At 37.5% G+C, this 13,482-nt stretch overlaps 1 protein-coding gene across 4 annotated transcripts in view; it reads left to right on the top strand.

Moving 5' to 3' along the window:
- Aff1 (ALF transcription elongation factor 1) overlaps window positions 1-13,482 on the top strand; it is a 189,444-nt gene that overhangs the window by 141,901 nt on the left and 34,061 nt on the right. For all 4 annotated transcript variants that reach the window (XM_048784858.1, XM_048784856.1, XM_015499153.2 and 1 more), the window contains 3 exons: window positions 1,682-1,733; window positions 12,852-12,906; window positions 13,031-13,068. In XM_048784858.1, the coding sequence (XP_048640815.1) occupies window positions 1,682-1,733; window positions 12,852-12,906; window positions 13,031-13,068 (145 nt within the window). The remainder of the gene's footprint in view (window positions 1-1,681; window positions 1,734-12,851; window positions 12,907-13,030; window positions 13,069-13,482) is intronic.

Below are 13,482 nucleotides of genomic sequence, written 5' to 3'. Positions count from 1 at the left end.
TCCCACTTTGCCTCTTGGTATTCTGGGGGTTTGTTTATCTTTTTGAGAATGTGGCCTCTGTGGTCTGGAAAAATGGTATCTTGTTTATTGGATGAAGAGGGGATGAGGTGTGTATTAAAATGAAGAGTAGAATATACATACTATATTTCTTAAAGGAAGCCTAGACTGAATCCAGGTTTCTTCAACAATGATCTTATGGTATTGGTACATGGTAAGGAGGAACAATATAGGAAGTTTATGTTTGTCCCACTGTTTATAACTGTGTTTGCAAACATGGCTGCTTAAGGCTGCCTAGAACCTGTGATGCATGGATTCCAATCAGGGTGACTATGTGGGAGTCCAGGTGAATGGCCTGAAGAGTGATTTTCATCACTCTGATTTGTATTCCTGATCCAAGCTGTCTAGTCAGAAGGGAAGACAATTTGAAAATACCACATAAGAGCTGCTGCCACCCGGAGGATGAAGTGATTAAGTGCAAATATAGAAGGGTCTCTCTAAGGCATCCTTGGGAAGAATCACTCACCCCTGACTAAAAGGAACCCATTTTTCTTTTCCACTTCAGTTCTGTTTCTGCTTCCTGTTACCTCATGTCTAGACAAATAACGGCTACCTTCCAACTGGTTTGTTCCTCCACACTGGACACTTCCTTCTCCCTTCTAGCTTTACCAGGTAGCGCTACAGGATTACTCATTCTGAGGCACAGCTGTGTCATATCCCTGTTTAGATCATTGATGGCATCTTGTTGCCCAAGTAATAAAGCTGCGACTCCCCATCCTGGCATGCAGAGCGCTCTGAAATCTGACTCTTGCCTGTCTTCTAGTGCTGTCCACCACAGATTCTATACTCAGCCTTACCATTTGCAAATCTGGATCGTTTTAACTCCTCCCACTTCTTTACATATGTTCACCCCTTCTGCCTGAAGGCCTCCTGTGGTCGTTCTGTGAGCATCCCACCTGACCTTAGTACACAATCCATTTTATTCTTTCTTTTAATTTTTCTTGGGTGGTTAATATCAATAGAGTGACTATTGACAGTAAAATTATGCAACTGTTTAGTGTACTTAACTCAGACTGCCTAAGAGTGTGGGTATTTGTGCATCTTTTCATGTCCTGAAGTCAACTGTAAGCTCACTGAGGACTGGACCAGATACCTCAGACCTATTGATGTCTAGTGGGCAGTCTATAAATAGAGGGTGAGTGAATGAGTTAGGGCATAGGAGCAAATAATGGAGGGACAGGTGGAATGGGAGCACCTTAATCAGGCAAGGAAGGAGGCTCTAAAAGGAAAGCTATCCAATCCCTGATAGATTTGCGAATCAAGCCACATGGGGGTGGAGAGCAGCCCCACTGCCATAGGCTTCAATCAGCTGTCATCAGGAGCAGAAAAGTCTCCCACACTGAGGACAGTTCCTGGCAACATGGGAAGACATGCATACACTGCTTTCCAGAGTGTTTTTCTTCTATTAAGTTGTTTTTCTTCCCCCCATCCTACTCTCTGCACAAGCCTTCTCTCTAAAAGCAACATAACTGTTATAATGGTGAAATTATACTAAGTGCCATGGATAGTACTCTGGTGGACGGAATTTATAGGTGAAAGGGAGGAAGGGGCAAAAAGGGAATTTACAACTAATCTCATAACTGTGTGTCACTGTGCTGCTCTGATGATGTCTCCCTCTCCACAGAACAATATGATGCACCTTCAAAAACTCACCCTAATTCTCAGCAAGGAACATCGTAAGTAAAATACTTTCATTTATTAGAAGTTTTTAATATAACATTGTGCTTTCTCATGTCAATCCATTGCTTTGATTCTGCCCCCACCCCCCGCCCCACTTTCAAGTAATGACATTCATAAAATACCAATGCCTTGTAAAGGGAGGAAATGACCCACCTTTATATTTGTATTAAGATCTCCTACTGCAGGTTTATGTACCATATGAAAGTATGCTAAGAGTATTTTTAAGAATGGTTTTTGAGCTGTTATGTATATAATAACTGGGGCAGAAAGAAAGCCTTTGACTTTTAAAATTTTAGTCTTAAATAGCTTTAGCTTTTAGTAATAAATTTTGGGGGATGTGCACAATTTGAGATTTTCTGCCACCTTTCTGGTCTAGTTTTACTAATGAGGAGCTAGCCTTGTTGCCCAGCTGTTCTTTATTAAGGACAAGCAAATACATATATAATTTGGGATTTGAAATATTTAGATTTCATATTATAGATTTTTAATTCTGCATTTTAGCCTAATTTATTTCTTGAAGGTATTAAACTGTACTTCTTGCTTTCTTACTACTAGCAGTAATTAGTGACTAAATGAAGTGGCCTCTATCTCCTTCAGAATCTTCTGTTACTAACAGGCTTAGTTGCTAGACCCAGAGGACTGCAGGTATCCCAGGGCTTCAGGCTCCAGCTTTCTTCTATTTTTAGGCACAGTATTTGTTCCATGCATTTTGGAAAGTGGGGATTGCTGTGGATGAGTTTAGAACTGTATAGTTGAGCTGCAGAGGTTATTCTTGCCATGACTGAAAGTGGGGCTAGGTTAAGTTATTATTCCCCAGTGCCACCTCCTTAACGTAACTTATTTTAATTTCACTATAGCAAAATGAGTATGAAAGAATAGTGAGATTTTTAATACAGATAAATTTATTTTTTAAAATATTTATTTTTTAGTTATAGGTGGACACAATATCTTTGATTTTTTATTTTATGTGGTGCTGAGGGTGGAGCCCAGTGCCTTACACATGCTAGGCAAGTGCTCTACCTCTGAGCCACAACCCAAGCCCTATAAATTTATTATAGTTTGAAGGATGGATTTTTAAAAATATAAATGCAAAGGTTTTATTTGTTTTTAATATCCTTTACTAAGCTAAAAACAAAAACAAACTTATCTGGAGTCATTTATCCCCTTCCTTTTACTGGCTCCTAAGTTCTGAGAGTCTAGAATCACTGCTTTAGATTACATTTATTTAAGGAAGGGAAAGGCTTGTTAAGCCAAGCCTGATAGGTGGTAGGGCACAGAAGCTACCAATCCAAAGACCACAGCTGTGAGAATTCTAAGTGCCCCAAGCTTTCACACCTAGTGCTTCCTTGTAGAGGTTGGTAGTCAAGCCTGCAAACCACAAAAGGCCCTGGCCATTATCAGAAGTAGGTGTTGAAACCTGGGCATCCCACTTGGCTGTCAGAGGGGGAGCAGAGTGGGCAGAGCAGCTGCCAAGGGAAGAAAGTGGCTGTGTCCCTGGGTGTGGGTGCAAGAGAAATGGCTGCTGGTTCTAAGCAGCCCAGACTGAGCAGGCAGCCCCCCTGCCATTGCCATCATTGCGGGTTTGTTAGGGACCATTCCTGGACAAGGTGTGACTTTACTACTATATGAAATGGGTAGTTCTAGAAACAGTGCAGTTAAACCTCTGAAACATGAAAATCAAGCAGTGTATAAAATTATCTAGGTAAGAATATGTGATGATTCTAATAGGTGTAGAGAGGGAGTGAAAGTAGGACCTGGTGGAGGTGAGGAGGAGAGGAAGAAGTTATATAGTAAATTATTACTGAAGCTGGGCAGATAACGAGGGTTAATGATGAGGGACTTGGTGATTATGTGGGGGATGGCATTGGTGACATTGATGAGTGCCCAAGTGAAATATACGTTGGGTATAAAGGAATTACTTTTTTATAAACTAACTTTTAATGGAGAGTGGATGAAAGTGGTGTCCCAGTTAATTTGTAAAGTGCAGTCATTGTTTCAGATGTAGTGTAGCAAATCTCTTAGTGCTTGTAGATTAATTTGATCTAGTGTCAGCATTCAAGTTCTTTGGCATGCAGTTAAACTATTTGAGTGGCAGATGGAGTGCCAAGGAGATAGTCTAACGCACTCTGAATGTCAGAAAACATTGTTAATTACAGGGTCATTTATACTTTGGTATAAAACAATTAATCTAGGTCTTAATGTTTTTTCTTTCAGAGTTACTAATACTTAGGGATCCTTAGGAAAGTCACCTTAATGTATACTAAAGGAATAAAGGGACCCTTCAGCAGAAAATAAGCTGTGAACAGTCAGTATTAACTATTACATCTATCTAGACTGTGGTAGGGATAGTGAACTGGTGGAAGGACGTAGGTGTGAAAGAAATGTATGCTGTGTCCATTGCTTTTAATCTCTGCATTAGTTATTTCTCAAATAAGGAATTCCTTCTATGAAGCTCTACAGGTAACATTAACTAGAATATCAGTGCTGATTTCTCCCAAGTGTAGGAGAAGGGTATATTTATTTAAGGGCCCTTGGCTTTGGAATCCTTTTCCTTTCCAAGGTATAGCTCTGTGAAGTTCTTAGGACAAAGGAGAAAAGTGTTTCCTTTTTCTGTAGTTATTGTGTCCTTTATATAATTGTGGGCAGTTCCTTTCTGTCCACCCAGCTCCACTGCTCAGTTGTCAGTGGACCAGTGAGCTACTCAGAAGAGATAATGTGGTAGTATTTGATAAACCATAAAGTACTTTATATGTATTATTGTAACCAATGTTCTTCGGTCTCCTCATTCCTTACCCTTAAATTGCTAAATCCTTAGTAACAGATGCCCTCCTTTATTTATTTGTTTTTGCCTCTGAAATTAACATCTACAAAGAATAAAAGACAATTAGTTATTTGAGCAATTTAAATTGTACTTATGTGGAAAGTTGTTTTGAAATTAGGGAAATACTTGGATGTGGAGGCTGGGATTATGATTGTCCCAGGAGTTGAGTGAGAAGGAATAGTTGGTGTTTAATAAAGACCATGGTGAGTCAGAAATGTTTTAAAAATGAACCTGAGTTTTTAGCTTTTCTCAAAACATTATTGGTTTTTAAATATCTAGGTAAAGAACTAAGGCAGGCCCATTCTGTCAGCTTACTGGTTTATGAAATCATCTCCTCAGGACGTAAGTGTCAGCTGAAATACACTAAGTGTCCTTCAGAATTAAGTTTGAAGATGTGGTTTACTAATCATATTTAGCCTAAGGAAATTAATTGTTTTCTCTGTTTTTTAAAAAGGTTTGTTTATATTATTTAAAGGAGTTCTACCTATATCCTTTATTTCATTGCTTACTCTATGAAAGTGCTCTTTTCTGATAAATAGTATCAAAAGAAAATGGTAGAAACTGCTTCATGGGAGAAGCTTATAAATGTTCTGTCATTGAGATATAGCCCCATTCCTTATTCATAGTTCCTCAGCTCTCTGAAGACGAACATATGTGCTGGTCATTTATACATTTGTGGAACTACATTAATCCTTAATAATTCTCAGTACTCCATAATGACATTGATAAAAAGATAGACTTTACTTTTAAGGGATTGAGAAACCAGGTGTGTGGGTGTATACATGATTTATTTTTATTTTTATTTTAGTTGTAGATGGACACAACACATTTTTTGATTGATTGATTGTGTGGTGCTGAGGATTGAACCCAGTGCCTCACACATGCGAGACAAGCACTCAACCAATGAGCCACAACCCCAGCCCTATCTGTAATTATTTTAGCAAACTTTTTATAGAAGGAGGTTTTTCATTTATTTTCAAGAGGAAAAGTAGAGATGTAAAATTAAGGAGAATAAGAATTATAGTATATATTCATGTATATATTTATGTATGTATGTTAGCCAGAATAAGGAGAAACGTGAATTTAAAAAATTTGGCATTGAAGAATTTCCATTCTTAAGCACAAGCAAATGAATAGAACCATTCTGTGCAATGTTCAGTAACCTGCTTGATTCAGAATTACATTCACTCGGATATATTAAAGTAATATTTAGGAAAAACTGGAATGTAGAATCACCTCATTTCATCATATGCATTGACAAAATAACCATGACTTCAGGTCATAGTAGAATTATAGTGTCTTGGAATAGTCAGTTTAACTCTTAGATTAGCATTATTCTAGTAAACAATATTTTGAGATCTCTTGCAGGACAATATTTCACTTAACATTGTAGATTACATACAGATTTATGCTGGAATGAAGTGATATTCTGATGAGACTATGAAACGAGGCAGATTTTTTTAAAAGTTTTTTTTTTTTTTTGTACTGGAAATTGAACCTAAGGGTGCTTAACCACTGAGCCACATCCCCAACCACTTTTTATTTTCTAGGTTGAGACAGGGTATTGCTAGGTTGCTTAGGACCTCACCAAGTTCCTGAGGCTGGCTTTGAACTTGTGATCTTCCTGCCTCAGCCTCCCGAGTCACTGGGATTATAGGTGTGCACCATCATGCCCAACTAAAATAATTTTTTAAAAGGCAGGTAAAATGCTTTTCTTCAGAGTATTTATGATGGAACTGTACTTCCTGGAATTATGCAGCCACTGCTTGAAATACTTTTGAACCTCCAATATTATGTGCTACTGTATTTGATCTTATACCAAAATGTCAAATAAAATGGAGAAGACTAAATTTATCAATTGCTTCTTATAAATAGGTAAATGTTAAGTAGATGAATTTTAGTTCTAAAAAGAAAATTTATTCTTGTCATTCTTTAATATACTTTTTACCCAAGTTGTATTAATTAACATTATTCTGTGGTCTTATCTCCCAGTGACTCAGAGATATTTCCAATATCTTCCATTCAGCTGTAAGTGTCTTGATCTCAGGTTGTGCATTTGGTTCTTCTTTAGGGACTTAGGAAAGTAGTGGGGAATAAGACAAAGTCCTTGTCTTCCATATTTTTTAGCTGAATGGAGGTCCCTACAATAGGGAACAAGATGATAATGGTAGAGAGGTAGAAAGGGTGTTTTGGGTGGGGTAATGCTTCAGGGAGTGGGGTCAGGAGAGGTCTGTCAAGAGGAGGTGACATGTGATCTGAAGCCTTAATGATGAGAGGAAGGCAGAGACTAATTATGCAGAGGTGACTGCTTGTCACCTCTGGATAGGTTATGCTGCGATTCTAAGGGCATTTGAAAAACCTCAGGGAATAATTCTTTTGGCAGCAACTTCTTTGAAGGAATTCATTTGCATATGCAAATCTAATTTCTGGGGACTTCTTTTTGTAAATTAAAAATTTGTTCTAATTGGTTATACATGACAGTAGAATGCATTTTGACACATTATACACAAATGGAGCACAACTTCTCATTCCTCTGGATATACATGGTGCAGTCCTTCCCATCCCCACAGCTCTACCCCTCCCCTCATTCCCCTCTGCACAATCCAAAGTTCCTTCATTCCTCCCTACCCCATCCCCCATTATGGTCAGCATCTACTTATCAGAGAAAGCATTCGGCTTTTGTTTTGAGGGGATTGGCTTATTTTACTTAGCATGAGATTCTTTAGTTCCATCCATTTACCTGCAAATTATATAATTTCATTCTTTTTTAAGGCTAATATTCCATTGTGTATACATACAACATTTTCTTGTGTATATGTACCACATTTTCTTTATCCATTCATCTGTTGAAGGCCACCTAGGTTGGTTCCATAGTTTAGGTATTATGAATTGAGCTGCTGTCAATATTGATGTGGCTGTGTCAGTGAGTATGCTGATTTTAAGTTCTTTGGGTATAAACCAAGGAGTGGGATAACTGGGGTCAAATGGTGGTTCCATTCCAAGTTTTCTGAGGAATCTACATATCACTTTCCATAGTGGTTGCACCAATTTGCAGTCCCACCAGCAACGTACGATTGTACCTTTTCCCCACATCTTTGCCAATGCTTATTGTTACTTGTATTCTTGATAGCTACCATTCTGATTAGAGTAAGATGAAATCTCAGAGTCATTTTGATTGGTGTTTCTCTAATTGCCAGAGATGATGAACATTTTTTCATGTTTGTTGATTCCTTATATTTCTTCTTCTGTCCAGTTCCTTAGCTCACTTATTGATTGGATTATTTGTGGGGGTTTTTTGGTGTTAAGTCTTTTGTTTTTTGAGGGTTTTTTTTTAATATATATATCTTGGAGATAAATGCTCTGAGATGCATGTGGTAAAGATTTTCTCCCATTTTGTGGACTCTCCCTGTTATTGGTTGTTTCCTTTGCTGAGAAGAAGCTCTTTAGTTTGAATCCATTCCATTTATTGATTCTTAGTTTTACTTCCTGTGCTTTAAGGAGTCTTATTAAGGAAGTCAGGTCCTAAGCCAACATGACAAAGATCTAGGCCTACTTTTTCTTCTATTAGGAGCAGGGTCTCTCTGTTCTAGTGCATAAATCTTTGATATACTTTGAGTTGATTTTTGTGCAGGGTGAGATATAGAGGTTTAATTTCATCTTGCTACATATGGATTTTTCAGTTTTCCCAGAACCGTTTGTTGAACAGGCCATCTTTTCTCCAATGTATGTTTTTGGCATCTTTGTTTAGTATGAGATAACCATTTTCATGTGGGTTTGTCTCTGTCTTCTATTTTGTACCAGTGATCTACGTATCTGTTTTGGTGCCAATACCATGCTGTTTTTGTTGCTATTGCAGTGGATTCCTATTGCTGTAAATGACGTACTAAGTCATTTCTTCTCTGTCCTGTTTTCTGATAATCTCCCCTGGACAGTCTCTTCAGGAATGTGAGTTCTGCCTTCTGTCGGCTGTTCCCATGGTTGGAGTCCTGTTACGTGTTGTCATAACTGCCTGGGAGCTGCTTTTTCCCTTTTTCACTTATTTTATGTGGAGCTGCCTTCATAATTTGTAACTTCCCATTGTTTCTTGCAAGGCATTTGGGGTCCTTATGTTTGCTATACCTCCAAAAGCCTGATTTAATTTAAAATTTGGGGAATTAGATATGCTGTTGATTCCCTACCTTCTTATACTCTGTTCCATCACCCGTCTCTCCCCAGGTCAGTTTCAAGTTTAGGATATGGTGTGAGTTTATACATTCTCACATGCTCATCACTGGTTTCTGAAAAGCATTACTTTTTGTACCATTTTAAACACACTGAATACCATGGTTATGACTTATTAGTTACAAGTAACTACCGTGAGCTTGCCTTCACTTGCCGTTTCTCAGTACGATCATAAGAAATGTTAAGCTGAGAAACAAGTTTACTTAAGTAGTTTTGGGTTCTGAATTGAGATGTTACAGAATATTGGCAGTGAAAGCTCTGGGCAAGCCCAGTACTGAGAAGTGGAAAAGAAAGGCGGGCTTGCCTCCGTGCCTTCGCAGTAAAGATTGGGCTGACTCACAGAAGCATGCCTGCCAGAACCTGTACGTGGCTCCTTGGGTTTTGCTGGAGTAGCTGCCTGGAGAATGCATTTATACAAAGGGTTTGGAGGATTGTGTGCAACCTTTAAGAGAAAACTGGTAATGTAAAATGTGGTTAAACCTACGTGATAGTTCAAAGAGTTACTTTACCTGAGCAATTTGGTTTCTTTTGAACATTGCCAAAGTAAGCTGTATCATGCCATATGCTTTGAAAAAACTGCTTTGCCTTGGAATTTGGAAATGAAATTAGTCATTTGACCAGTTAAAACACATAAGGTTTAATTTATTTTCATAAGGAAAAAAATAGCATATTCATTTTAGTCCCAACAGATTTTTTTTAATCAATAAAATAAAACAATATTGGGTTCTGAAACTTAGATTTAACTCCATCCATCAGGTTTCCTAACCTTTGTGTCATGTGTTGGCCAGAGCAAGGGGAATCTCGTGTCAGATGGAGAGGACTCTGTGTCCCAGCTCCAGCATCTGCCAACTTCATGATCTTGGGCAGGTTAAGTGACCACTTTCCTTATCTTTAGTCTGTGAAGGGATGGTCACAGCACCATGGAGTTGCATGTGGAGGCTGTGCCTGTGAAGGTCCCTTGTTGTGGCTACATGGCACTGTTAATGACCCACCAGAGGGGCTGCTGCTCACTCAGCCAGCTCTTGAGGGCACCTGCAAAGTTCCAGACATAGAGAATGTGAAGGTAAAAGTGAGTTGATCTTGCCCCAGAAAAATTTATGGAGAAGGAGGAGGCAGGACCCTTGGGCCTTCTTTCTCGTGACCTGGATTTTATTGGCATGAGGGGACCAGAGCCAAGAGATTACAATTCTTACTAACTGGGTGCAAAGGTGCTTGCCTAGGAGTGCTGTAATTCTCTCCTCACCGTCAGGTTCAAGGACTAATCTTCATGGATAGGACATGCTTAGCCTCAAATATAATTGCTTGTGGGACAAGCAGGGTACTTTGGTACTCATTCCTTTAAAGTTGTTCTTTGTCTCTAAAAATCCTTCACAATCATTTTTGTCTATTAGCAAGACTTAATTATGAGTTGGTTGTGATTTTTAAGAATTTTTTTAAATTTAGATATGACACATGTCTCTTATCAAAAACTTTGAAAAATACCTTTTCTCACTCCTGTCCTACCCACCAACAGCATGTTACTTTATGTTGAGTTACCTGTCTTTGGTGATGTCTTCAACTTTGGTATCCAGAAGATTTTAGGTTATTGTTGGTTGGATCTGCACACATTGACAATTTACCTTTGTCTGCTGATTGTCATGGGAGACATTATTATTATTATTTCTTCTTCTTCTTCTTCTTCTTCTTATTATTATTATTATTTTGTAGTACTGAGGATTGAATCCAGGGCCTCACATGTGCTAGGCAAACATTCTAAGTAAATTACACTTTCAAATTTTAATGAAGTGAAATACCAAGTAAATAAATCCCACCTACATCTTAAATAAATGATAGGTTTCATTGGACCCTACTGGTATATCATATCTTTTTGAGTGTTCTTTGTAGTTTGTACTTTTCCCAATTTTCCTTCCAAGGCCACTGTCCCTCCTCTTTAGGCCCTGAATAACTTTTGTACCTGCACTTACTTATATTTTATCATTGTCTACATTATTCTCTGAGGGAGAAATTTCCAGAATCTAGGGCAGCATTTTGATGGTGCTTGTTATTGCTCAAAAGCAAAATGGAGCTAGAAGCCAGTACTTTCTCATATGAACTGATTCAAAGCAAGCAGTTAAGGGATTTGTAATCCACTACTTGCAACGGAAGTGTAGTGAAATTACATGGTCATTGATGTTACAGTAAATTGAGATGAACTGGTTTTATGCAAAACAAACCTAGTGACTAAGAAACAAAGAAATCCATTTATACAGTTTTGTTGGTGATTAATATTGAATATACTTTGTCAGTTGTTTTTCTGGTTGTTCTATACCTTATACCTTTTCCTAAAGACATATATTTCATCTTTAATTTTGTGTGTCCCCCAGCCAAGCTACCACTTAGTGGCAAACCTGTTGAGTAACTCTTGCACATGATTATGATTGCTCACTGCCAAATTCTGTGACTGAAGGCTGTTTTTTTTTTTCTAGGCTTGCTAAAATATGAATTTAGCTTCTATTTGATAAATATTGAGTAAGATCTACATTTACAAGTAGCTAGCAGTTTCATCTTATTTAGAAACTTATCACAGGGTGTTTCAGTATATTTGTTGGTGAAAGTAGTTCCTTGGCAGAATTATCACATTGCATGTAGGCGGTCATTTATGAAAGAGCCAAGTTTTATCACTTATTTTCATTAGCAAACACAGTGATTTTTTTTTTTTTTTTTAAACCAAGGTTTCCCAAAATAATCATGCCTGCTTCTTTCAGTGGCAGTGGTTTCATAGTAAAAATCGTTGTTTGGATCATTGAAGAGGTATTTTTAGACATACTGCACGATTTTTACTTCTAATATAATTTATTTTTTGGAACATAAGTGATACTTCAGCAGATTTTCTTTTCTTTTTTTTTTTCAGTTTATGTGTAACATTTCCTCAAATAGTCATGCTCATAAAATTCAGGGGAAGTGGGAGGGAGTAATTACTGATATTTGGGCAACTCCATGGGAGACATTGGGGAGGTGTTAAAATTTAAGAAACCATGTTCAGGTTAGAAAATGTTTGATTTTAATATTAAATTGTGTTATAAGCTGGAATGCCTAGAAATGCGTATTAATACACGCTTGAGAAAATGAACTTATTTTTTTTCCCCTGACTGATAGCAGTAAGTTAAAACATACTCTCTGGATATCAGTAGTATTCCTACTCTTCCTATTGATTAGTGTTCAAGAAGACAAGAGAGAACAAATTTTTACATGTGAAAAAAGTTCAATATTAATAACATCCCCTTGACAAAAATGTAAGAGAACCAGTAATAATTGACTTGATAGTTTCATATACCTTACTGTGTTTTTATTTCTTATTTGTCTATTTTTTTTTTTTTTTTTTTTTTTGTGGTTCTGTGAATCAATCCCAGGGGCAGTTTACTCCAGTGTTACATCCCCAGCCCTTTCTATTTTGAAACATGGTCTCACTAAGTTGCCAACATTGGCCTCGAACTTGTGATCTCCTGCCTCACTCTCCCAGTCACTGGAGTGCACCACTACATGCAATTGTATTTAATTCTTATATAAGACCTTTTATAGGTCTGCTTGTTTGCTTTACAAATACCATTCAGCATTAACTCGTGTAATGATTAATCATTTATTCCATGTTCAATTAGAGACTGTAGAATAATTTGAGAGTATTCTGTATATTTTTTCTTCTTCCTTTTCTTTTTCAGTTTATTTGTATTGTTTGCATGTTGTTAAATATTTGCATGTTGCTAAATATTTTTCTAGAACCTATCCTCACTGATTAGGAGTTGGGTTTTGTATCTCAGGGCTGGCTACAAATCCCTGTGTATGGTAGTCTGTTTTAGTGTTCAGAAAGAACATGTGAAAGGCTGGGTTTTGAGGTGGTGAGAGGCTTGAACTAACCTGGTTGTTGTGTCAAACTGTAAAACTTCCACTTCCAGGAAAACAGAGCATTTGATAAATAAAGAAACGTATTCCTATTTTGCTCCTCTTTGGTAACACTAGCTATATTTTCCATTTATATGCTAAAAAAAAGTGGTTAGACATTATCTAAAATTCTGAACTCTGTCTCTGCCTCTTCCAGCATGCTTGAAGATGACCTTCAGCTCAGTGACAGTGAGGACAGTGACAATGAACAAGTAAGTTTTGTATACTCCATGGAGCCAAGAATCCTTTTAAATCTATCTACATATCTATCTGAGCTGTGTCCTAACCTGTTTTTGTTCTTTCCTGGTCCTTCTTCCCCTTGTTGTGAATGCCTAGACTCCAGAGAAGCCTCCTTCCTCATCTGCACCTCCAAGGTACTGTCTGCGGGTTTCTTCCTATTTTGTATTTTTACCAAGTTGAAAAAATAAAGCCCTGCCTTAATATTGTCATACAAGGGGAAGGAGATGGAGGATCACAGTTACAGGAGATTGCCAGTTTAGTATTTTGGAAGGTTAAACCTGCCCCGGGGAGGTTATTAGAACTATATAAGTGAAAGATTTCTGGCTGCACTTACATCATCAGTTTGGAAATAAAACTTTTTTTGGAATTTAAAATTTTTAAAGTTTATCCTCAGTAATGTATAACCAGTATTTGCAAAAATTAGAGAGCCCAAAGTTTTTATGAAGGTGACAGCTTTACTTTGTTTTCAAAATTTATAAAGCTAAATATTTTTCTAGAACTTGTTTTCTGCTCTGCCTGTTTCCTTAGTTTTGTGAATTCTGAAATTG

Source organism: Marmota marmota, unplaced genomic scaffold, assembly GCF_001458135.2.
Source record: "Marmota marmota marmota unplaced genomic scaffold, marMar, whole genome shotgun sequence".
NCBI classification, from domain to species: domain Eukaryota; kingdom Metazoa; phylum Chordata; class Mammalia; order Rodentia; family Sciuridae; genus Marmota; species Marmota marmota.
Note: the sequence above shows the minus strand (reverse complement) of the source record. Positions and strands in the feature narration are given on the sequence as shown.